Here is a 23,925-nt window from a genome sequence, read left to right as displayed (position 1 = left end):
AAAAAGAAAAAAAAAAAGGACCATGTATAGTATATAGCTATATATATTAACATACCGTTTTTTTCCGTGTATAATGCGCAAAATTTAACTAATTTATTGTCCTAAAATCTGGGGTGCGCATTATACATGGGTACAAAAAGATTTTGTTTTTTTTGTTTTTTTTAAAATCCGGATATCATACGGAGGCCGCCATTACTGATGCGCTTTCTTCTCCGGTGTTCACTTCAAACACGCTCCATACGAACACAATGCTCTCGTATCAGACGCTTGCTCGATCACCTGCTCGTTTGCTGTCTGTCACAATGTACCCGGCACAAATCCGAAACATTTCTTTGCTATCGAGTTTGCTAGCGCATACGCGGTGATACTGGCCGGCAGAATAACATTCGGTTGTTCCCAAAGATGATCTTTATTCTGAAATAATTTTACGTTTACAGACTTAAGTAGGAGTCAAAATTTGGGTGCGTTTTATACATGGGTAGAGGCTTTTTCCAGCATCGACATGCCATTTTTAGGGTGCGTATTATACATGGGGGCCCATTATACATGGAAAAAAACGGTATATATTTATGCTGCTCAGTCTGACTTGCCCTGAACCCACATTATGCCTGTGACAACATGTGAGTGAAGGGGGTGCATAGTGCACACACATCCAAGTGAGGCAATGGGTGGAGTCCAACTGTCCCCGAGCTCAGGAGTCCTTATAAATGACCCCTGAGCTTCCAGGCGCCTTCATCCACACGACCGGCTGTCTCTCAGCACCATGCCAAGCAAGCCCGCACCCATTAAAAAGAACCCCGTCAAGAAGGCGGCAGAGAAGGTGCCAGAGCCTGACCCGCCGGCCGCTGAAGCCGAGCCTGCTCCGGTGGAGACGCCTGCCCAAACCGCACCCGAAGGAGAAGAAGCACCAGTGGAGGACAGTCCCGGTACGGAACAAATAAATGCTGCAGGTACCATGGAAGGCCATTGAATGTCGTAAGGAAACGGGTTCATAAGAGACAAACTACCTGTCTATCATGTGCCAGACGCTCGGGCGGCAACTTGGCTCAGCCACACCCCTTTGTTACCGTAAAGTCTGTCACCTGCTTCCTCTTGTTACCTTGTGTATTTAAACCCTGCCCGTGTGTTTCTCTCTTTGGCTGTCTCCTGTTTTGTTCCGTGCCCAGTGTTCCTGTTCCTGTCCGGTTTTCCCCCGGTCTGTCTGGAGGCTCACGGTCAGAATTTTAACCTTGTCAGAGTGGACTTCTGTCTGTCTGTCTGTCGGTCGGTGTGTTTGTTTGCTAGCCGTGAGTCTCTCTCCCGTTTGTGTCTTGGGTTCACCAAAGTCCCTTTCCCTGGTTCAAGCTGCATTCGCTCGCCCTGGCTCAACTCCTTCCTGACACTGTCGACAATTGTTATACAAATGTGTCGTCAATAAAATGCACAAACGACGATATTAACTCATTCACTGGTTAGAAATGGATATTTGATGCCTATTTTGGCAGTGAATGACCAAAATAATACATATTCTTTGGCCTTCAGGCAGAAGGTCTCGTCTACTGCGGCTCAAACTTGTTCAAAAAGTCACTGTGTTTGCCTGACTACTTTTTCTCACCAGCTGCTGAAGGCGTACCTGAAGGCGACGTCCCAGCTACAGATGCGCCGCCTGCGGACGGTAAACAACGCAAAGAAATTCAAACTACCGTAATTTTCGGACTATAAGTCGCGTTAGTAGTTACATATACTCAGGAGCGACTTATATACATATGGGGTTTTTTTTCACTTTTTTGGGCATTTTATGGCTGGTGCGACTTATACTCCGGTGCGACTTATAGTCCGAAAATTACGGTATCTAGCTCCTGTCCATCATGTTATCCTCCTGCTTTTCCAGCAGAAGCTGCTCCTCCAATTGAAGAACCACCCAAGGCTCCTACACCCCCACCTCCTTCAGGTAACTCCAAGTGTGCTGCTTGAAGCTTTGTGAAGCTGATTCACTGGAGGTGTGTTCGAAGCGATTTTTCCAAATTGTTCCGATGAATGCGCTCGTTGGTTTTCAGTTCCAACCAGTGCGCCATTGGAAGTATCTGTGGAGGACGTGAATGACACGAGCCTCACCGTCAAGTGGAAGACACCGGAGATCCTCGGAGAATCTGGCCTAGATGGCTACACTGTTGAATACTGCAAAGATGGAAGTAAGTTCACCTGCTAACATCCGTATAATGTTTGTAAATGCATGTCAGCAGCCTCATTCAAGTGGAGATCCAAATAATAATTACTAATACTAATCATTTTTCCCAGCCCTTGTCAATCAACAATCCACTAAATAGCATCATTTCCATTTCTATTGGATTCTACTAGTTTCCATCATTTCAAAAGGCTTTTGTTCTAAACCCAGCCCTGAATTTGGTGTCCCTTCAGCTCCAGACTGGGTGGTGGCAAACCAGGAGTTGACCCCGGCTACCCGCTACTGCATCAAAGAGCTGACAGCAGGTGACCTGCTGCTGGTGCGCGTGCTGGCCGTAAACGCCGGCGGCCGCAGTGAGCCGGCCACGCTGGTGCAGGCCGTGGCAATTCGCGAGGTGCTCGGTGAGTAGCTGCCACCTTTGCAAAGTGCTCCGCTTCAAAGGAGTCGAGTTTTACAAAGCACAAAACACGCTCATGTGAAAATATGGTGGCTAAGCTAACTTGCTAGCACTCGACAGTAAAACATGTCCCGCTTATCGGCTCTGAAGGGCAGCTGAGCACATTTCCTGCTTGGGGTTCAAATATCTGCAAACAAACAAGAACATTTAGTGGAGAAATGCGGTCATGAAACCAGAACTGCCGCTGCGGAACACGAGCCTAATTGATGGATTGCGGTCGGCTTGCGAAGGTTAAATTCAGCTGTGTGCCATTGCCGCTGTCCTCACACACATATTTGTAATCCAAATCCAGTATCTTTTAAATCTAATATCCTAGATAGATGTTCCTCCTGAAACAAATGCACACGATGGATGATTTGTGGGAACACTGATTGGATGTCTCCCGAGTGCTGGGAATGAACTGCTTTTCAGGGATTAGCACTAGGGCCAAAAGTGGAGGTGAACCTCATGGAGCGGAAATCTTAGCTGTCAAATCTTAAGGCCAAATTGGTTCAGGAATGGTGTGAGATGCTCCAAGGAAATTGTCTTGATAGTTCACAGAGATAAGACGGTCAAACAACCTGCTGGCTTTAAAGATGTTCTCAGCTCTGGAGATATTTGCCCGTTCTTGATAGTCAGCCTAAAACCAAAGCATTTTTTTTTTATCAAATAACGGCATTTTAAATGACTGCCCTTTCCCAGTTGTCATGACACTTGAATCACCTGAACGTGATGACATCATACTTCTCAGGGATCAAATACCATTCTAATCCAAGACTTTAGCAAAACTATTTTAAGGGCTGTCATCTTCTCTTTCGTGTCTGCCTGGATACTGCACAAAGTATTAACTTAAGTGTGTTCCAACAAATCAATACAGGAATATTGTTATTGTGGGTCTCGTTCCAATCCACATATGAATATGGAGGCGACAGAATCGATATTAATCCCTAAAACGGCAATAACGGGACTGCTGCTTCTCCTATTCGTGCCTTAATGACTCTGGAAAAATGCTGAATCTTATTTTCGAGTCACGAGATTTATTACTTTCTCTTCCCTATGCTCTAACCAATTTGGGGAAAAGGTCTTTTGAATGTGGCATATTGTAAATGATTTAATAACTGCGCTTCGAATTCTATAAATGAAGTTGTCAGCTTTTAACAACTGTCGTTAACTTGCATCTTGGAGCTTGGTGGGGCGACGTAAATAGAAGGTGTCAGTGTCGTTTCGAGCCTGCGTGACCCCTCCGGCACTCTGCTGTGAAAACACACTGTCATGTGGTTGACCCTCACGTCGGTTGTCATTTGATGGGAAGAAAATTCGGGGTGTGTTGCAGACCGGCCGAAGATCAAAGTTCCTCGTAACCTCCGCACGTGCTTTGTGAAGAAAGTCGGAGAGCAAATCAACCTGGTCATCCCGTTCCTTGTGAGGACACATTTAGAAGGGCAGATTCTCTGCGGCATGTTCTCGTTGCTCAACTGTCCGTATAATTCCACAGGGCAAACCCAAACCGTCGGTGTCCTGGCTGAAAGACGGTCAGCCTTTGGATACAAAAAGGGTCAACCTCAGGAATAGCGACAAGGACAGCATCCTCTTCATCCGCGGTGCTCAGAGGGACGACTCGGGGGTTTATGAGATGACAGTTAAGGTGGACTGCTTTCAAGACAAAGCCACTATCACCCTTCAGATTGTTGGTGAGTCTTACGAGGAGCAAACGTTCTCCTAAAGAACCGCCGAGTCCGCTACATTGCTAGCAAGACTTTTTCAAGATGCCATTTTGAGATTGTTTATATTTTGGAATCTCCATTCAAAACTCAATGGCGTTTCAAGAAATAACTGATCCTACTGTCACAGACCTTCCCGGTCCTCCCAGCAGTACAAAACTGGTAGACTGCTGGGGCTTCAACGCCGCGCTGGAATGGACTCCTCCCAAGGACGACGGCAACACGGACATCACTGGGTACATTGTCCAGAAGGCCGACAAGAAGACCGGGGTATGATCACACCAGCTAACCACGCAAAGAGGGTGTTGTAAACAAGTGGATCTTCTGATTCAGGAATGGTTCACCGTGATGGAACACTACCACAGGCTTACCGCCACCGTCTCTGACCTCATTATGGGAAACTCGTACCTCTTCCGAGTGTTTTCTGTCAACAAAGTGGGCATCAGTGAGAAGAGCGCCGTCACCAAGGACGTGGCCGTAATCCCGAAGACAGGTGCCCACGTGCCACTGCGCTGCTGTTATTTTAATCAGCTGCAAGACGTGTGTGGCTGTTATATTAAAGACTCCAGGGGCAGAGAAGTCCTTTGCAATTATTTTAATATAAGCTGACAACGGCTACCGCGGGAGTAGATTTAGATGCTTGTGACAAAGCTAGCATAGCAAAGCTAAATTAACTATTTATTGGGAATAACAAAGTTCATATAAAACAAGACTGCAAGCTATTGCCCATGCAAAAATGCTTGCTTTTGTCAGCTACAACAATATGTGGCAAATACAAAATGTCTTTGGGCAGCCTTAAAACCACAACCACACATTTAAAAATTCTTCGTCTAATCTGGGGGAAAAAAATAGAAATAAAACCTCGGTAAAGGTGTATTTAGTCAGTTATTAGCTAATTTTAGATTATTTTATTAAGCAGTTCACGTTAGCAAAGCTACTGTAGCACGTTTTATAGCATAAAAGCTCAAGCTAACGCTACTTAGCTCTTTGGCTAAAATGAAAACGTTGGTATTCTTCTTTTACACTAGTTGTTATCTTCTCAGGCATCATCTACAAGCCTCTTGAATACCATGAGCATGACTTCAGCGAGGCGCCCAAATTCACCACACCGCTTAGCAACCGGGCCGCGACCGTTGGATACACCACCAAACTGCTGTGCTCAGTTCGTGGAAGTCCCAAGGTCAGAAACGTCACAATACAACCTCTATGCTAGCTTCAGCCACAATCATAGGAGGCTGCGTAAGATGCTAAACGGTTGACTACAAAGCTGAAACGTCCAAAGGGCGTTTACATTTTGCTCTGACTTCAATTTGAAGACGAGTAGGTCTAGTATTCACAATGCTGGCGTTCTGGTTCAACATATCTTTTACAGCCTGACGCGGCCGGCTTAGGCGACAGGCTACGGTGGAAATGTGGCTAATTATGTGTTTGAGCTGTCCTTGGCTTCTCACCAAGGACAACAATTGCAAGCTCATAGCGGTGGCGCTTAGACGAATCCGACTGGGATTTTAGAACACAGCCTGCTGGCTCTGAGCGAAGACAAACACCACAGAACACAAAGGCGGGCGGGCCAATGCTTCAAATACCCGCCGTATGTGTTTGTCTTATTCAATTCACAGCTCTACTGGAGTTCCCAAGCATGTCCTGCTCGCTCTGATAATGACCTGTCACGAATGGAGATGTAGTGTGTTGGAAGCTGAGCAGGCAAGACCCAAATGATAAGATAAGCCAATTGTCTGTTCTGATGTGAGGATGCCATTGGGAGAAGTTGCTATTTTAGTCAGCCACTGCTAACAGTTGGAAGAAGCACGACCTTTGCCGTAATTTAAGCGGGAATCTCCCCTGGTTGAAGTCAGACTTTCACTAGAAATGCACTCTGAAACCCAGAACGGTGCAGATCTGATGTCAGGAAAAGTTTTAAGGAAGGGCCGATGGAGGTCCAGAATGTATGAAGCTCATTGTTTTTTTTTTTCACAGCCTAAAATCGAATGGCTGAAGAACCAGATGGTGATCGGTGATGACCCCAAGTTTCGTCAGCTCTCCAACCAAGGTATCTGCTCTTTGGAGATCCGCAAGCCATGCTGCTTTGATGGAGGCGTGTACACCTGCAGAGCCAAGAACGATCAAGGAGAGGCCGCAGTCTCCTGCAAACTGGAAGTCAAACGTAAGTATGCGATGCTGACATCAGCGCCCTTCTGTGGATATAGGCAAACTCCATTTTCATGATTAATCCGGACTGAAATGACGTGAAAACTGGAGTCATATTTCCTTCCCATAGGAAATAACGTAAATCCAATTAACCTGTGCTTAAAAAATATATCTTTTATATTAATGTATATATCTTTATATTTAAAATATATAAATTAATAACAATGTAATGTAACATCACTTTTATGACAATTGGGACAAAATTACTATCAGGAAAATGTGCGTTAGAATAAATAAATACCGTTTTTTTCCATGTATAATGCGCAAAATTTAACTAATTGTCCTAATTTGGGTGCGTATTATACATGGGTACAGGCTTTTTTCCAGCATCAACATGCCATTTTTAGGGTGCGTATTATACATGGGGGCGCATTATACATGGAAAAAAACGGTACACTTTCTTTTCCCAATAGAAGTGATTCTTTTGGAGTCGGATAAGGAAAGAAGCAAGTAAAGCGACACTTCAACCTTCAGAGGTAAGGTCGAATTAAAACTTTCCTGATATTCAGAGGTTGTATTCTTTTGGAAAAGGCACATTTCTTGATTCACGCTTAAAATAGTGCAACCAGCACGCTCGGAAAATGACCTTCATTTTGAGAAAGGGCACGTGTGTTCCCACAAATAGGGAGGGTCACACCCCAGAGGTCCCGTCCGGTCTTGAATGCATCGTAGGCGTATAGGGATGCATTCACACCTGTATTTCCGGCTGCCCGCTTGTGATCAGCTCACATTACCAGAAGCGTGTTTTCATACCAAGTTTGAACCGCAGCCAGTGGACGACAACATACTTGGGAGGCTTTCTCAAGGGGAAAACAAGAGATTAGTGGCAGAGCCTTGAGGAGGCCGGCCGGCCGGCCGGTCTGCCGGCCAAAGAATGATGTCAGCACTGCAGTCGATAGCTTCTAAAAATGAGTGGCGCTAATCTGACACGCAGCCAAACTTTTCACATTACCATGAGTCGACAGGCAGAGAGGGCAAAGGGGGGGGGAACTCAAACTGATTAGACGACGTTAAAAATGCGACAAGATTGTAATGCAGGGCTTTGATCACAAAATGTTTGCGAATGATAATAAAACTTTACAGAAATAAAACTGCAGCTACAGCTTGATTAAACAATTTATGTTAAAAAAAAAAGTGCTGAAATTCTTTGGTTCTGCCACGGCATAAATTTGTTGCTAGGCAGAATTTTTCAAGCAGAAGCTAAAGCACTGTATCAAAGTTCAGGGACAAGTTATTTAAACATGAATTTTCTTCTACTCTTTTAAATATAAAACACATGCGGTAAAGAAATTCTGTATTTGCTGGCAGGCATTGACCACAGCTCTCTGCGACACTCATCGGGAAAAATGGGTGGATGAGTTTGTGTGCACGATACGTTCATTTTTTATTTTAAAGTACAGCACCACCTACTGGATCGTTTGGGGTACTACTTCACTTCCCATTCAGTACACGCTTTCGCAATTCATAGACGTGACAGGACTACATGTACCTTCTAACCTTGTCTTCGCTTGGTCTATTTATCGTTTATTTTTATTTTTTTTGATGATGATGATGTGTGTTTTGACCAGACCTAACATTTGAAGCCCTGTCTTTGAAATTCCCCATTGGCTTTTTGTGTGTACCCAGGGTTCTGGGCAAAGTGAGAGGAAAAGAAACTGCTGCTGCTTTGTGTACATAATGAAGAATCAGTCCTCAACCCACAGCACAACAATCCCACTTGTCTCAATGTTGCACGATCATCTAGTTTTGTCACGTATCAGGCTGAATGTCCAATTCTTCTTCTGTCACTTCTAGTTTGTTATACTGTAGTATGCCACTCAATAAAATGGATTTGATTTTGCAAAGAGTATGTGAAATAAATCATATTTTTGGATATCCTATGTGGATTTTTACATGTAAAGTACTAATTATTTCAATAGCAGTATATCAAAACTATAGCAGCTAAAGTTCCAATTCAATTGACAATCATAAAAGATTTGTTCATTTTTTATAGATTATGTTCTCATAGACCGGACCCGGCAATCGAACGTGCTTGACTAATAATTTCCTGAAGAACAGCATGAAAAAGCAGATGTGGCCAATAGAGGAAAGCCGCTGCTCACACGCCCGTTCAGTGGGTTTCCTTTGCCCAACAGCGACCGACTGCAGAACTTGGGTGCATGCGCGACTCAATGGAAAATGGGGCTCATCGAGGTCGTAGGTGTCATCTGTAAGTCTGACTGCATTTGTACATTAAGAAACTTGGTCAAGAGCATTCATATCCTTTTGTTTTGACAGATATTACTGCTCTCTGTGCGGCGCTGGCTGATGAGGATGGTGAGACAGTTTACTTTTACATATAAGTCCGCTACGGGCATACAGTTTATTTATCGATTTATTTATTTACGTCCCTAGCTAATAAGCTTTATACCCGTACACGGTTGATATTTCTGATCTGAGGTAAAACACAGAACCAAATGAAAACAATGTTGAGGAAGTTCCACGGAAGAAACATGAAGTAGTTTGTTCTCATGTCAGCGACACTTCCTGAGGCAATTTTTAATGCGGTCGGGTTTTCTTTCTCCTTTTTTTGTACGTTTGCCGTATTTCCTTATTGCCCTGCAATTGATCATCTTAGGCCTGTTATCGTTCATTCTTGTGCACGTTTTAGTCAGTCTGAGTCAGCAGTTTGTGCTCAACTATATTGATAGAGAACTTTAAAATAATCTCCACTTAGTATATGGAGCAAAAATAAGTCACAGTTCAAATAAAACAATTAAAACCAACGGTTTCACTTCAGGAACAAAGTCCGAGCATCAGTCAAACGGAGTCATTGACTCTGGAGGTCTTTCCCCTCTCTTACAGTTTAAGACTTTACGATTATTCTTCGGTCGGGAAGAGGCAAAATCAAGACGAAAACGCCCGATTGTCTTTTGCCTTAGTTGACTTTCTTTTAGGTTGGATCATCATCCAGTTGCAGTATAATTTTGCTCTAGCTTAACTGTTATAACTGTTATAACTGTTGTCATCTCCCAACTACCAGTCACTTCCATGTTGAAGGACTTTGTCCCAACTAGTGCACCGCCAACTGACATACCTGGTGAGGAAAGGCGCAACATTTCCATTTCTACTCCAAGAAAACATTCAGAAAGATTAGAAGAGCAGAAATTTGAACTGATGTCATCTTCTCCCCTCCAGCAACCGCCCCCGTGTTCAGCGACACTTCCCCAACCAATGAAGTGACAACTGAGACACAGACTGTTTATGGTGAGCACTACGCAATAGTAAATGCGCGATAGAAAAACACAATTGAAAATACAAAATGGTGTTTGCAGTACACAAATCCCGTTTCATCCAAAGTAACAAGTTCATTTTATTGTCGCTCAATCGACATCAGCAATCCTTTCCGAAGATATACATCATCTAACAAAACTTCAGCTGTGACCTTGTGTGCGTAGAAAGCAGGATTAAACAGGGTTGACATTCAAAAATCATACACAGAAACTAGGTTGAGCTGAAAAACTCGACTTCCTGGTTTAGACTACCTAACCATAACCCTAACCCTAACCCCTAACCCCTAACCCTCAATGTCAACTGCACATATTTTCTTTGGACATTTCCAGAACTTCCAGTTCCATCACTGCACCTGATGTCCCCCTGGTGGGACGTCTTCCCCTTTGAGAAAGCCCAGTTTGAATGTCGGGTCAACGACAGCTCTGACTGGACCTTCAGTTGGTACAGAAACGGGGAGCTCTTGGATGATGCCGAGCCAAACGTTTCTTCCGACCAAGCCACGCTAACAATCACTGCGGCGTCTCAGTCGTATTCTGGAATGTACTCTTGTAAAGCTCATCACAAAGTCATAGGCCGATCCAGCGACAGTAACACAGTTCAATTGAAAGTTTACGGTAAGTTTCACCTTTCCCGATACTATCTGTTGAAATTCATTTGAATTTGTCTTATTAGCAAACAAGCCCAAGCCAACGTTGGTGCTAAAGCCAAAGTTGCAGCAGATGTTTCCTGGAGAATCTGTCACCTTCCAGTGTGGAATTCAAAACTCCATTGGATGGGACTACGTGTGGTATCACAATGACACGCAAATCCAAGGATCTTTTACGGACAGCCATCGAATTGTTCCTTTAGCGCTGTCCCACAGTGGACGCTACTACTGCAAAGCCAAGAGAGGACAAAGTCCTTTCTACACGGAGCAGAGTGAGACGTCAACGATGCAGGTGTCTGGTGAGCATGACACAATACTTCTTCCAAACATCTCCTTCTACTTCGGTTCTGACCGCTACTTGTCTAACTTCAGAACCACCCACCCCAACCATGCAGCTAGAGAGTCCCTGGTCAGACGTGTTCCAAAAGGAACACGTGGTTCTGAGTTGTGCCGTGGGCAGTCCTAACTGGACATTCGCCTGGTACAGAAATGGAATGAAGGTTCAGGAAGACCCAACGCTGGCTCTGAGTTTAAGCGGGTCGTTTCTTAACATCACCGCTGCTTCTCGAGTCCACCAGGGTAGATATGCCTGCAAAGCTCAACTGGAGTCCAGAAGCGTCAGCTCAGCTTTGAGCAACAGCAAAGATGTTACAGTTTATGGTAAAAGACGTTTTCATGCTTTTCTTGTGCACGATGTGATTTTTTTTGGGGAGTGGCTCGCAATGTTTCTTCATGTGCATGCTCACGTTTTCCCAACCAATGAATAGATTTGGGAATTACTGGTGTCTACTTGTGTTTGTTTTAGAAAATATCCCGAAGCCTTCACTGACTAAGGATTCTGGTTTCAACCCAATGTACGTTGGAGAAAACGTCAACTTCACTTGCGCCATTCATGTGGGGTCTGACTGGGCGTACCGCTGGTTCAAAGATGGAAAGGAGCTGGTGGACACGGACAAAACCCTCCGATTACACCTCAGGCCTCAGGATGGGGGGGCTTACTGGTGCAATGGCACCAGAGGCAACCAAACATCTACAGACATCAGTGACACCATGACTCTGGTTGTTCTCGGTGGGTTCAGTTCAGCGTCATTTGTGAAGTTGAAACATTTGAACGCTTTTTAAACCACAGGAAGTTGGCGGGTGGAACATTTACTGTGTAAAGCTCTTTTGATGCTTTTGAAACAGGATGTGGTTGTGGTTGAAGGGGACGGAAATGAATACATTCAGTGATGAATATTAAACGGGGCCAGGTGCCGGCCGGCGGGGGGGACCTGTTTCGTTTTTATATTCGCTCATCTTTTCTCTGCGTTTTAGATTTTCACTTTCCGATAGATCAGGATGGATATGTCTGATTGTGTGCCTGTGTGTGTCTTTTCAGAAATTCCTCTTCCATCTTTGACGCGAAGCACTCGGTGGGCTGATGTGTTCCCCACCGAAAGCGTGACCTTGACCTGCGCTATGGCCGGCAGTTCCGACTGGACGTATACGTGGCGACGAGACAATCGGACAATCCACAGCGGTGACGCGGTGTCTTTCGGACCGGATAGAGCTACCTTGTCCATCAGCTCTGCCTCGGCTTCTCACCAAGGACAATACTGCTGCTTGGGAAATCTCAAGGGCAGGTCTGTTAGCAGCGGTTGGACATCTGGAATGACCCTCCGGGTTTACGGTGAGTCTTCTTTCTTGAATACCGTCTAACCCACTAATCCAAGGCTTTTAAGTTGCTCACAGATGTCCAAATCCTTTCAAATCAGCGCAGTTTCAGTGAAGTTGATTGGTAGAATTTCAATTTTTGAATGTTTTGAGTTCAGATGTGGTCACCGAAGGAATTTGTAAAATGACAAACAACGCAAGTAATCCTTCCTTTCCCATCAGACAAGAAGCCCGTGGTCAAAATGCGCCAAGACCCAGACTTTCCGCTCATGCACACTGGAGATTTTGTGTCGTACAACTGTCACGTCAACCGATCCTCTGGTTGGGAGTATGCGTGGTACCAAGACGACACTCGACTTAGTGTCTCTGGAAACAATTACACAATCCATTCTGCGCTCAAAACAAACTCCGGATCGTATAGATGCGAAGCAATCCGAGGGGAAAGTCCTCGTATCTTCAAAACGGAACAAAGTCAGGCTTTGAGGCTACAAATTGAAGGTATGTGTAAAGACCTCCCTTGGAACACTCACCTTTCATTGGTAAATGAATCTGCAGTCTATTTCCTTTTCTGCAGAACGGCCATCTGCAAACATCGATGTCTTAACCGGATGGTCTGAGGTCTTTTCCACTGACAGTCTTGTGCTTAAGTGTGAGGTGAAAGATAGTAATGTCACATGGAACTACGCATGGTAAGCCACTTTCATTCACGCTGTTGACGCCCAATAGAAAACCCAATTAAAAAAGAAAATGGAGAAAAATAAGCTAGAGTTTTAGTTTTGTTCAAGATTTTCCCTTTTTTTGATACAAAACTTGGATGGGATATCATTAGATTGCGATGATAGCATCAAAACATCATCCAACAGGTTCATCGAAGGGCAGCGGATCGCAAACGCGTCGTCTGACAGATACACGGTGACCCCCCAGAATGACCCCCAACAGAGCCAATACGTTTGCCGGGGCCTTCGCAACGGCCGACCTTCTTACTCCCAAGACAGCGGATCTCTCGCGACGAAGAATTTACGTAAGTTTTGATTTCCACGTGGATGTTTGCTTCCACCTTATTTGTTTTCATTTGTGTCTTTCATGACCTCTAGTGTTGAAGAGACGGGTGCTTCTTTCCATCTCCGGCTGTATGGCCTTCGGTATGGTTGTTGTTTTCCTCTGCTGCATCGGTCTCAGAGTCACCAGGAAAAAAAGTACGTTGGATCTTTTCAGCAGGGGGTTCTCAAACTGCGCATGCTAACCGTGCGTCTTTTCTAAATGTGCAGAAGACGATGACGACGGGCCAGAGGAGGCCGAGCTCTTCCTCACCATGGCTCAGCTCAAGAATCGTGACGGTATGGCGACACAGGGCGAGATGTATTTTCTCAAACTCGATGACTTATTTGAAAGCATTTTGAGAAAGCCCATACACGGCTTGCCTCACTCTAGGCGTTGGCGCTCATGTGTAAGTTCCTCTATCTTGCCTGCAGACGCTCCTTGTCCACTGGTTGATTACATCACAGATGCAGAAGTAAAGGTTCCAGCAAAAGGTACAAAGGGCAGATGAATGAATGTTGTGTGACTAAGCTTGTTCCTCATTTATGTTTTTTTTCTGTCCTATTTGTCTTGCAGATGAAGCGGACATTATTTCTAGTGAACCGACAACAGATGTGACCTCTCAGGATGACCTAGGTGAGGTGGTTGTGGTGTTTTACCGTTAATAATGGAGCCGAGCTGTCTCCACATACTTTTTCTGTCTCTTGATGTCTATAGTTGTAGCAACAGAGAGCAGTGAAGCCCCTTCAGCAGAGGAAGCTGCTCTGGTTTCCTTTCAACGCTGAGCCGCCAAAGATGTCTGTGTTGGTAATTGAAAGCCGCTCCAAAGGAAAAGTTTGATGAAACTGGTGGTAATAATATCGGTTGCTTGAAAGTGTAGGATTCAATTAAAATTTTTCGGAACAATTACTTTGTCAGTTTCCTCTACTAAGTAAAAAACTCAATAAAACCTTTCCGTCGGAGGGCCATTATGATGAGCTGTGAAATCAGACACTAGTCAAAACTGTTCAAATACCGTATTTTCCGGATTATAAGGCGCACCGGACTATAAGGGGCACCTTCAATAAATAGCCCATTTTAAAACTTTGTCCTTATATAAGGCGCACCGGACTATAAGGCGCACCATTAATGCATCATGTCAGATTTTTAATCATTCTCCATTTTATCTTTTTATTTCAACTTCAGACGCAACCAATGACTTTCTAATCACAAAATAATGATCCATAGTCTTTTTGATTGATGATTCATAGTCTTCAGCGGGCCACTCATGATTGATTTCATGACACAATGGTTCGGGGCAGTTTAAATTTAGGAATTTGGTCCATATCTAAGGCGCACCGGACTATAAGGCGCACCGTCGGCTTTCGAGAAAATTTTAGGTTTTTAGGTGCGCCTTATATTCCGGAAAATACGGTACTTTAAAAAGCTGCGTGGTTATAAAAATCGCTTGCAATATCTGTCATTTTTAAAAGTGAAGACAATTTGCAATTTTAGTGTTGGCACCTGAGGTCAATGCACAATTTGTCTTCGCGGGGCCCAAAAAGATGATGTGGCGGGCCGTACTTGGCCCCTGAGCCTTTGGTTTGACACAGATGTAGGTCATAAGCCGATGGCTGTCTATGTATGCACAAACAACAGAGTAGATGGTTCGTATAAAGTTTAAAGACCAGAGCTGTACCTTTAATGTATATGTGACAGCAAAAACTGTTCGCCGGCTGTCTGTTGTGAAGACGTGAAGAATAAAATCATAATAATACACAAAGGAAAACTTTGTGTCTTACCGCCAAAAAGTGGGAAAAAAATACATTCTGTCCACACTTGAAAGAAAGTGAAAGACTTCAATTAATGCAAACCCATTTGCTGGCTTACATCTACTTGAGGATCTCAGCCAGTTTCTCCACATAGTATTCGTAGTTCTCCATACAATCTTCCCAGGGAGTAAAGCTCTGGTCCTCCTTCTCCACGTAGGTCTCCCAAACAAGCTGAAAGTCTGTGGGTTTCATCATTCTCAGCTTGCAGCCAGCATTCACCAAGGCCTTGAGCCCCTCCACTATCTCGGGATCCTCAAACTCAAAGAGACGAGAGCAGAAAAGACACAGGCGGAGCTTCTTGCGTTGCTGGAGGATGTTGGCAATCTTGGCAGCGCAGGCCACGCAGGGACTCGATGTCACGTACCATGTGACGTCAAATTCTTGAGAGGGGTTATTGTCAGGGAGCACCTGGGGGAAATTATTATTATTATTTATTGCTTATTCAGCAATGTCTTTCTGACATAATAAACAGAAATAGAAGGGCTAACACAAAAATCCATCCATCCATCCGTTTTTTTATACATAGCCCATAGCCTAAAACTTTATCCAGGAAGCTTTGAGGGCAATTTGGGTGACCATCAAAACTCATAAAACTGGTGTAACTTTTGGAACCGGCCCAGAATCACGCCAAAGCTGCGGCTATGGAAAAGGGATAAGAAAATGAACAGCTGAGGAGGGAGCACGTTACTTGGTGAAAGAAAGCCTCTTCGGCGTGAGCTGTGGCATGTTCATCCTCCATATAACCTTTCAAAGGCTCCGTGCTGCCTCCTGGTGTGTCCACTCTGTAGCACAGCAGGGTCTTGTTTCTTCCTGATGAGTATTCCACATTCCTGAACTGAAACTTGAAGTAAAATGGGCTCATCTGCTCTCTGGTAGGAAGTAAAAACACGTCTTTAAGTTGATGATCACAAACGGCATAGAAGGTCTTCTGATAAAATTAGGCCTTTGGTACATCAAGTTAAAAGGTGGCATAAGTCGTTACAGCTTCTTGCTGAGAAGAACTAAATGCTCAGATACTTGTGTGAAATAATATACTTCTTCAAATGAGAAGTACTAATTCAACTGCATTAGGCTTGCTTAAGTCAAATTAGGCTAGTGGGCTAAAGATTTGAAAAATACAGAGCTTCAACGTTTTCAACACCAATTACCGTAATTTTTGGACTATAAGTCGCACCGGACTATAAGTCGCACCAGCCATAAAATGCCCAAAAAAGTGAAAAAAAAACATATGTATATAAGTCGCTCCTGAGTATCAGTCGGCCCCCCCCCCCCCCACCCAAACTATGAAAAAAAACGCGACTTATAGTCCGAAAATTACGGTATCCGCAATAGCCTACTCATGATTTTGTCAACTTAATTGGCACAATAAAAACAGATTTCTCTGCATTGAAAATAATTATCTTTTTTATTTATTTTCATTGTGCTTGTACTGAGTATTCTAGCTAGCTAGCATTGGCTCGAGGTTTATGCTATCAAAACAACTGTTTTCATAACATTTTAAATTGAGTAAAAAAACAGTAAATTAGCCTAATGATAACAGGGAGAATTGACACCATGTGTTTTCAAAGATTACATGGAGTTTTTGAACGCATGAAGCAGACAACGCAAAAGCCAGCTAGCATATTGGCTCAACTAATACCGTATCAAAACCATCTGTTCCCATACCTCTCCTAACGATTTGAACTAAGGAACACAAATTGTGAATTTAGGTAAAAACATTTTTAAAAAATACAACCTGCGTTCATCCAGATTTTGCGGGGAATTAGCCTGTTTTCACAAAAGTACAAAGTACAGATATCTATATTAAAATGTAGCAAGTAGAAGTAAAAAGTCGTTCCAAAAAATGTCTAAAAGTTCTAAATCAACTACCCCAATATTCTACCAAATATTTGAACTTCACCACCACTTTCAGTGAATATGTCAACAAGATCATTTACTGTACTGCAATAGTCTATGACGAGGCAAATGAAGTACACTACACAAATAGATGCATGACTCAGTCTTTTAAAACATATCCCTATCCAATAAAAGTATATACATGCAGAAAGACAACAAATGCATCTTGCCCACCCTGAGATGATCTCAAACGGTGGCAGGTCAATCGGCTCAAACTCTCCATTTCCATCCTTTTTCTTCACTTGTTCGCCTGCTGCCCCGGCAGCTTCCCTGTTCCTCTTCTCCTCATCCACCGCACAGGCCTCAGGAGTCGTCCCTGGCTTTTTCGCGACTTTGTCCTCCTTTTTGGCGCATTTGACCTTTTCTTTCTCCTCGTCGTTGCTTTTGTTTTCCGCCTTCTTCTCCTTTCGCTTAACACTAAGCCGGCTGTTTCTGTCGGACATGATTTTGTAGTCAGGAGCAAGTGAGAGCGTGCGACCAAGAGGTGGAGAGAGAGCGGGTGCAAGTGGAGTGATAACCCGAGTGCATCAACCAAAATAGAAACTATTGTGATCCCAGGCATATCATGTGCATGTCTGGCTGCAGGGCAGGCTCGGTGAACCCACTCCCCCCTTCTCGGCCCCCGACCAGGCCCTGGACGCTAGAAGGGCCAGGGATAACCTGACAGCTTATTGAATGGCAAAGCTAGGGATGTAAACACTGCTGCCTCTTTGGAAGAAGACATTTTGGACAACTGCTTGTTTTCGGTGTCTCCCTCCTCCAACACACTCGATTCACTTGATCGGTTCATCGGCAAACTCAGCAGGAGCCTGTTAACTCATTCACTGCCAGCCCAGTACAAAGTGACGTTTGTACTCGTCAATGGCAGTGAATGATTTAATCGTCCCAATCATTTCAATCTGGTGTGTTCGTGGGGGGAGATATCGAAAACATGCAGGATACTTCGGGGACCAGACGCCAGTGGTTTCAAGCTAATGATGGGCAAATGAAGCTTCAAGATGATTCATGAACCCGTTGTTGCGTTTACTTCGACCTCGAGATGGCACTCTCGGAAAGCCCACCGACTTGCCATTTCTTAAAAGCCTCACTTGAAGCCAACATTGCCACCTAGAGGAGCCAAAGAATACAACAACTGGTTCATGAAGCTTCATTTTCCCCATCACTACTTAAAGTCATAATTGGATGACTCCACCTTTGGGACTAAAACCGATACACTCCTCCCTTCTGGATGACTGGACGAATATTACATCGTTATCGCTTCTCAACTCAACATCTCCTCGCATTTTCAGCTCCCGTAAATGTTCGGACCAAGAGTCGCAACACCTTTTGTTAACATGGCTTGCCCCTGACACAAAAGATGCCCCGACCTCTCCTAACTGTCAGCAGTCGGCAACAGGCGGGTTATTAATAACATAACCGGTCTGTTTATCCGTGAGTGTGTACAGGGTTACCAAGGCTGTCTCAATGCAGAACCATAACTTTTGTTTTTGGCAACGGTACTGTCCTGCAGGACTAAGCAATAAGCCCCCCCCCCCCCAGCTACCTAAATAGAGTAGTGCAGACAATCATGACGGCCTCTTAATAGCTAAAGGAGCATGCGGTGCGGCCTGCTATGCATGTGTCTGAGTACTGCACATTCGATCCATGAAATTGGTCCGCCGAGTGGGGGAGGGGAAGAACAGGTTCCGTACGTGGCTCTCTGCACTGCAGATGTAATCACTTGGAGCTAAGGCGTTCAATTACAATTTCCTCCTGTCTTGCAGCCTCACTCTCAGCCAAGTAATTCATTTGAGAGGCAATTACCAAGAGGAGCCAGCTGCTCTAATGCAAATGGATGAGCTGTCACAGTCTGGTGGGTGGAAAGAATGGAGGGATGAGAGAGACAGACGGAGAGAAAGGGAATGAGGGGGTGGAGGGCTTCAAGCTGCGTAAACAATCCACAGCACGACGGGATGGGCAGCTCGTGGGTAACTCGTCGCAGGTATTAGGAACCGTGTTTGAAACTATAGAGAAGTCAGACTGGATGGAAAGTATTTAAGTATTATTCGTATAGAACCCTGAAACTATAGAGTCAGAAGTATTATCCGTATAGAACCCAAAAACAGATGACACGACATGGTAGGACCAACAAGACTCTTTACAAAGCTTACAACCAATGACACCGGAAACCTACGAGACCTCGTGATGCAAGACACCAAGTGCCTACAGCATCCTGAACCTTCCACACCTTACGAGGATCGATGGTAGGCCCAACAACAACGTAAACCCTAGACCCAATTGAAACAATGACATCTTACGTCCTGGAAACTGAAAAGAAAAGTCTTCCACCAAAGTGCCAATGGCACTCTTCAAAACGACAATATTTAAGCAAAATGTTGTCAGAACTGAAAATCAGTCAGAAGGTCAGTGTATAATAATATAATGCCTACACATTGTTGATGATTTTACAATAAGTAAAGGTCATTTATTAAGTGCTAGTGATGAGGCATACACACACAGAAGGAAACTGGCAATGTTAGTGGGTGACGCATTGTCATAGAAGTAGTCTAAAAATCCAATACATTAACTTTTCCGGTTAGTATATAGATATCAGCGACAAGAAGTCCGATGCAGTTTTGTTTAATGTAATCATTGGTTTGTTAGTGGGTTCATTGGCTGGTTGGATAAAGATAGTGTCAGGCAAAGGTGTTCCCTTTATTCCTTAATACGCGCTGCCATATTTACTATAAGGCTGCAAACAACTAGACTATGTCCACAATAATCTATAATTGGCTTTGAGGTAGATAAGTGTCTCCAGGTTCTTTGGTAAGGGTCGCCCTCTCTCGGGCCTCAGGCAGCGCTCGGCCTTGCTGAAGATGCTTTCGACCGCCGTGCCGCAAGCGGGTATGGTCACCGCCCTTTTGGCCACCTGGGCAAGGAGCGGGAAGTCAATGGCTTTCCGTCGCCAGTAATGCAAAACCTCTTCATCCGTGGGTTCCTCTCGCAAGTAGATGGCTAGCTCCTGTTCCAGGCTCTTGGCTTGCGTGGTGGGTCTCTGCTTGATGAAAGAGAACAACTTGCAGGGACGAGTCAGCGGCGACACGGGCGACGGTGTCGGGGTTGGAGACGTGTGGGAATGAGGAAGTCGTTCTGGGTTGGACTCTGCGGAATATTTGGATAGTTCTTTCAGAAGAACTTGTCCGTGCCACTCGGGGTCACTGCTCCACGTGAGCTTGAATTGAGGGTCGAGAGTGGTGGCGGTGATGTAGAGGGGGTCCTCCAGGATGGGAGCGAGGCGGCGCTCAGTTGCCTGACTCAGGCTGGCCAGGAGAGAAGGGCAATGAGGGGTGGACGTCTCCGAAAGATGCTTGCGTAAACCCAGTACGCACGGGAGCGCAAGACTAACGGACACGTGTCTGTCTGTCGGCACGTCGGTCTGCGTGTCCGTCTGTCGTTCCCCGCAAACCATGTCCCAGGCTTCCATGAAGGGCTCCAAAGTGTCAGTGAGCTCCCTCAGCAACGCCGTCTCCGAAACACCTAGCACCATTTCCCCAGGTCCGCTCATCTCCTCCAAGACCTCCACGGAGTCCAGAAGCCGGCGAAGCATCTGTATCCCAAAACAGAGAAACTTCTTGATACACCTTTTGACTTAGGAATAGAAGAAACAAAAGGGTTCAGGAGCTGAACGAGACTTTCTGCAGCGACTTGGTGCCAATGATGGCAAGTTGTTGACCTGTTCTACAAAATAGCTCAGTGGTGAGTGGCCATTTTCTTTTCTTTACAATACTGAAGATGTGATCATGTGACAACGTCAACGTGGCATGCGCAATTTTTGTGAGCTGTAGGCTGGTACTCCATGAGTCCCTCATAGGAAACCAAATAATTAGCCTTAAGAGTTTGAAAAACACAATCTGGATGACTGTGAGAGCAATTCATGAGATCATGTTTACCTTAAGCTGGATCGCCCAGTCTTGAAGCGGTGCTAAAGGGTTTCCCAGGGCTCCCATCATCAAACCAGGTCCATCAAGCACCTGACTTAATTTCTCCGGTGGAACCACTGTTGTAATGTATCTGTAGAAGTGGCCAGCTTTGGCTAGCGCAGAAGCGAGTTGCGTACAAGAACGCAAGCCCTCTCTGACACAATGGCTGAGAGAGCGAGAGAAGCAGTCCACACGGCGAACGCCGCCATCCCGCTCCCACGAGTCCTCCCACGCTTCCTCTCCCCCGTGTCCATTCCTAATGCCTCCCTCCTCGTCGGTGCACCTTTCGACATCCTCTTCATCCTCCTCTTGGCAGAAACCGGGTAGACAGCGTGGCTTCACAGTCGTGGTGGTCAGAATCGGGTCGGACACCACACGGAAGGCTCTTCCGGACACGCCGTGAGAGTGACAGACGTCTTCGAAATCGGAAAGGATTCGATTCCCGGTGAGGGGAAGGCACGCCAGGAGAGCCGAGCGCATCTGCCACTCCATTGACAGAAAATGGCAGGTGACACCGAGGTAGCTAAAGAAAGAGAGGTTAGCGAACAAGTAGTGTATAAAAGAAAACAATCATGCTAGCATGCTAGCATTGTTTATTTACAATCCTTACCCTAGCGAAGATGCGGACGAGGCCCTCCAGACATCCAGGCTGAGGCTGAGGGCATGCGCCGAAGCCAGCGCCTGACGAATTGTCACCTGGGCCTGGTAGGTGTAAGCTGGGAGGAGCTGGTTTTGGATGTAGTACTGGGGGTCCGGAGTGTAGCGTGGCTCCAGGAGCTGAAGGAGTACCCTGAAGCCACAGTTCTCCACCATTGAAACTGGCTGCAGATCGCGAACGATCATCTTCGCAATGGCCTCACTTATCAAAACCTGTGGTTGGAATTAGGAGAAATAGGTCAGGGATTTTGATAGGCTTTCGTGAGAACCTGGGCTCTGACATTCTAAATGTGACTGACATCTTTCATTGCCAGCTCCATTCCAATAAATCTTTGACGTCTATCTCCGTCAATGGCAGTGAACGAGTTGATTTTGATTCAATGAAAGTTATACTGTACTTTTTGAATTGGAGACTTTTTTGACATATGTGTGAGCGGTTGACCCACCTGACGTGGATCGTGCTTGTCAAACTTGCTTACTCCTCCTCCTCCATCTAAGGTGCCCATCCCTCCAGCACCTCCTCCCATTCCTGCCCCCGCAGGGAAAGTGTAGCGGGAATTCCCTCCATTGGCCATCAAAGTGTGCATAGGTGCAGAGGGGAAGCCTTCTCTCTTCATGTCCTTCCTTTTGACAAAGTCATCATACATGGCCTGGTGCTTGCGCTGAAAAGGAGTCACGACTGTTACTGGATTGACCGCACGACCAAACATGGGCCAGTCCAAAATTGGAGGACAAGATCAGTTTTGAAAAACAGATCATTTGTTTCATAGGTTTTTTTTAATACAAATACAGATAAGATCAAGTATCAACTGTGAATGGGGACATTTTATTCATCTTAAATATGACTTGACGCGGGAGTTTTTAGAAACACGAGGTGTCAATCATATGATTACCGTAAATTCCGGACTATAAATCGCACCGGACTATAAGCTGCACCAGCTAAAATTTTTTTCCTATATAAGCCGCACCGGACTATAAGCCGCACGTGCACACGCGTTTTTTTTTACAAATAAAGACCGTTCACAGAAAGCCTTTTTAAAGTTTTTATAACATACTTTAACATGTCTTTCTCAACATTGCCTGTGACGAAGGGTTTAGAGCCCTTTGACGCAGGTCACCTAGCGTGCATTCCTACTAAAGATCATAATAGTCACAAGCAACACAGCCAGAATAAGCAGCAGCCATAGTAGTGTTTCAAAATAGTATTTTTGTTGTTGGTTTTTTCTTCAAGATACCGCAGTGTATAAAAGTGATCAAGTCATCACAAAAAAAATCCTTATATAAGCCGCACCTGACTATAAGCCGCAGGGTTCAAAATTTTGGAAAAAAGTCGCGGCTTATAGTCCGGAATTTACGGTATTTTGTTTGTTGGTTTAGACATGTGAGTGCAGATAGAATGATGTATTCTTGGGGGGGAAAAAATCAAGTTATTTATTGCCACTCTCAGCTGAAGGTTAAACACATTGTCTTTCAGATTCCAAGGAGGACTGATGAAATCATAAAGTATTCACATTTGAGAGGCTGAAATCTAGAACTGTTCAAATCAAACTGGGCGGGAGGGAAATGGTTTTAAATTGACTTCCTTTTTCATTTGGGGTTATTAAACAACTGCCATCTTATTATACTTATCGGATTAAAACCTAATGAATAAATCGCCAGATTGCCTATTTATTTCTTCAGCCTCTGTGGACAGCAGCAGCAGCTAAATGAGAGTGAAGGATGATTTAGCTCATAAAAGTTGTCTTAACCTTAAAATTCATCCTCCTCTTGTAAAAGGATGGCTACGCCCCTGGGAGTGGTGGTGGTGGGGGGCAGAATATGTACTCCAATTCTGGAATGACCCACATACAAGGCGCTCGTGATTAATTCCCTTCGCGTTTTAGGGGAATTACCTTAAGATGCGTGACGAAGTTGGACGTGACGCTGCGCTTCGCTTGAATTCTGGTGCCACACGCTTTGCAGTTGGATTCGATTTTCCCATTCTCGCCCTCGAACACAATATTAAAGTAATCCAAAATAGACACCTTCGAAACGGACGCCATGGGCGCAAACAATCTCTCTCGTCTGCACCCAGTCGGAAATCACGAGCAGGGACAATGATGATGATGGTGGTGGTGGTGGTGATGGTGATGACGATGATGATGATGATGATGATGAGAGCGACGTAGCGGTCCCTCGCTGGCTTTCATGGGCACAGGTCGGCGTGGTTACTTCCCGGCCAGCGGTCAGGAAAAGGAACAAAAGAGAGAGAGACGAAGAGAAAAGAGTAGGAGGCCGCACGGAAATAATAAGTCAACTTGCGAAGATGGGTCGGAAAGCAAACACGAGCGACTGCGGATGCAGGAAAACAACACTTACATGCGCCGTTCGGACGCGCGTGCGCGCGCGCAGGAGGAGAGATGGATGACTGTATGTGCGCGTGTGCGCGCGCGTCAGCTCGGACCAGGAAGTACACGCAGGCAT

At 45.0% G+C, this 23,925-nt stretch overlaps 4 protein-coding genes across 8 annotated transcripts; 2 read left to right on the top strand and 2 right to left on the bottom strand.

Annotated features, from left to right (window-relative positions):
• The first annotated feature begins 737 nt into the window (after window positions 1-737).
• Window positions 738-8,373, top strand: mybpha (myosin binding protein Ha). Of its 4 annotated transcripts, none has more exons than XM_061271969.1 (13): window positions 738-950; window positions 1,598-1,654; window positions 1,871-1,930; window positions 2,037-2,171; window positions 2,398-2,565; window positions 3,934-4,022; window positions 4,096-4,291; window positions 4,452-4,591; window positions 4,655-4,814; window positions 5,365-5,501; window positions 6,299-6,485; window positions 6,943-7,005; window positions 8,156-8,373. In XM_061271969.1, exons 1-12 carry the CDS (start codon window positions 764-766, stop codon window positions 6,981-6,983), a joined length of 1,557 nt encoding a protein of 518 aa, XP_061127953.1. In that variant the 5' UTR covers window positions 738-763; the 3' UTR covers window positions 6,984-7,005; window positions 8,156-8,373. The 4 variants fall into 4 exon arrangements, with proteins under 4 accessions (XP_061127953.1, XP_061127956.1, XP_061127955.1 ...); XM_061271972.1 differs by having other exon boundaries at window positions 750-926; window positions 1,874-1,930; XM_061271971.1 differs by having other exon boundaries at window positions 750-926.
• A 219-nt stretch (window positions 8,374-8,592) lies between these two features.
• Window positions 8,593-14,045, top strand: LOC133149814 (titin). Its single transcript, XM_061271968.1, has 17 exons — window positions 8,593-8,738; window positions 8,807-8,845; window positions 9,552-9,608; window positions 9,707-9,775; window positions 10,132-10,416; window positions 10,475-10,747; window positions 10,821-11,108; window positions 11,254-11,517; window positions 11,827-12,117; window positions 12,324-12,599; window positions 12,676-12,790; window positions 12,965-13,122; window positions 13,196-13,297; window positions 13,370-13,438; window positions 13,574-13,633; window positions 13,716-13,775; window positions 13,857-14,045. The coding sequence occupies exons 1-17, from the start codon at window positions 8,708-8,710 to the stop codon at window positions 13,922-13,924; spliced, it is 2,505 nt and encodes an 834-aa protein (XP_061127952.1). The 5' UTR covers window positions 8,593-8,707; the 3' UTR covers window positions 13,925-14,045.
• Window positions 14,046-14,792: 747 nt separating this feature from the next.
• apobec2b (apolipoprotein B mRNA editing enzyme, catalytic polypeptide-like 2b) lies at window positions 14,793-17,364 on the bottom strand. The gene is made up of 3 exons (XM_061271974.1): window positions 17,021-17,364; window positions 15,639-15,819; window positions 14,793-15,358 (listed from the first exon to the last, which is right to left on the bottom strand). The coding sequence occupies exons 1-3, from the start codon at window positions 17,287-17,289 to the stop codon at window positions 15,011-15,013; spliced, it is 798 nt and encodes a 265-aa protein (XP_061127958.1). The 5' UTR covers window positions 17,290-17,364; the 3' UTR covers window positions 14,793-15,010.
• Window positions 17,365-19,311: 1,947 nt separating this feature from the next.
• si:dkey-109j17.5 (zinc finger BED domain-containing protein 4) lies at window positions 19,312-23,866 on the bottom strand. Of its 2 annotated transcripts, none has more exons than XM_061272090.1 (5): window positions 23,355-23,866; window positions 21,909-22,124; window positions 21,416-21,675; window positions 20,776-21,328; window positions 19,312-20,432 (listed from the first exon to the last, which is right to left on the bottom strand). In XM_061272090.1, exons 1-5 carry the CDS (start codon window positions 23,502-23,504, stop codon window positions 19,593-19,595), a joined length of 2,019 nt encoding a protein of 672 aa, XP_061128074.1. In that variant the 5' UTR covers window positions 23,505-23,866; the 3' UTR covers window positions 19,312-19,592. The 2 variants fall into 2 exon arrangements, with proteins under 2 accessions (XP_061128074.1, XP_061128075.1); XM_061272091.1 differs by having other exon boundaries at window positions 23,487-23,866.
• Between the last annotated feature and the right edge of the window lie 59 nt (window positions 23,867-23,925).

The sequence above is a fragment of the Syngnathus typhle genome, linkage group LG2 (assembly GCF_033458585.1).
Source record: "Syngnathus typhle isolate RoL2023-S1 ecotype Sweden linkage group LG2, RoL_Styp_1.0, whole genome shotgun sequence".
Classification (NCBI taxonomy): domain Eukaryota; kingdom Metazoa; phylum Chordata; class Actinopteri; order Syngnathiformes; family Syngnathidae; genus Syngnathus; species Syngnathus typhle.
Note: the sequence above shows the minus strand (reverse complement) of the source record. Positions and strands in the feature narration are given on the sequence as shown.

Excerpts from the sequence above, each read along its gene's own strand:
- mybpha (XM_061271969.1), top strand. The coding sequence starts at position 764 with ATGCCAAGCAAGCCCGCACCCATTAAAAAGAACCCCGTCAAGAAGGCG. Across the intron at positions 4,023-4,095 it reads ACCTGGTCATCCCGTTCCTT|GGCAAACCCAAACCGTCGGT; the intron begins GTGAGGACACAT and ends ATAATTCCACAG. Across the intron at positions 6,486-6,942 it reads CTGCAAACTGGAAGTCAAAC|AAGTGATTCTTTTGGAGTCG; the intron begins GTAAGTATGCGA and ends TTTTCCCAATAG.
- LOC133149814 (XM_061271968.1), top strand. The coding sequence starts at position 8,708 with ATGGGGCTCATCGAGGTCGTAGGTGTCATCT. Across the intron at positions 8,846-9,551 it reads GGCGCTGGCTGATGAGGATG|TCACTTCCATGTTGAAGGAC; the intron begins GTGAGACAGTTT and ends CCCAACTACCAG. Across the intron at positions 10,748-10,820 it reads GTCAACGATGCAGGTGTCTG|AACCACCCACCCCAACCATG; the intron begins GTGAGCATGACA and ends GTCTAACTTCAG.
- apobec2b (XM_061271974.1), bottom strand. The coding sequence starts at position 17,289 with ATGTCCGACAGAAACAGCCGGCTTAGTGTTAAGCGAAAGGAGAAGAAG. Across the intron at positions 15,820-17,020 it reads CCGTTTGAGATCATCTCAGG|AGAGCAGATGAGCCCATTTT; the intron begins GTGGGCAAGATG and ends ACTTCCTACCAG. Across the intron at positions 15,359-15,638 it reads AAGAGGCTTTCTTTCACCAA|GTGCTCCCTGACAATAACCC; the intron begins GTAACGTGCTCC and ends AATTTCCCCCAG.
- si:dkey-109j17.5 (XM_061272090.1), bottom strand. The coding sequence starts at position 23,504 with ATGGCGTCCGTTTCGAAGGTGTCTATTTTGGATTACTTTAATATTGTG. Across the intron at positions 21,676-21,908 it reads ACAAGCACGATCCACGTCAG|GTTTTGATAAGTGAGGCCAT; the intron begins GTGGGTCAACCG and ends TTCCAACCACAG. Across the intron at positions 20,433-20,775 it reads ACTGGGCGATCCAGCTTAAG|ATGCTTCGCCGGCTTCTGGA; the intron begins GTAAACATGATC and ends TTTGGGATACAG.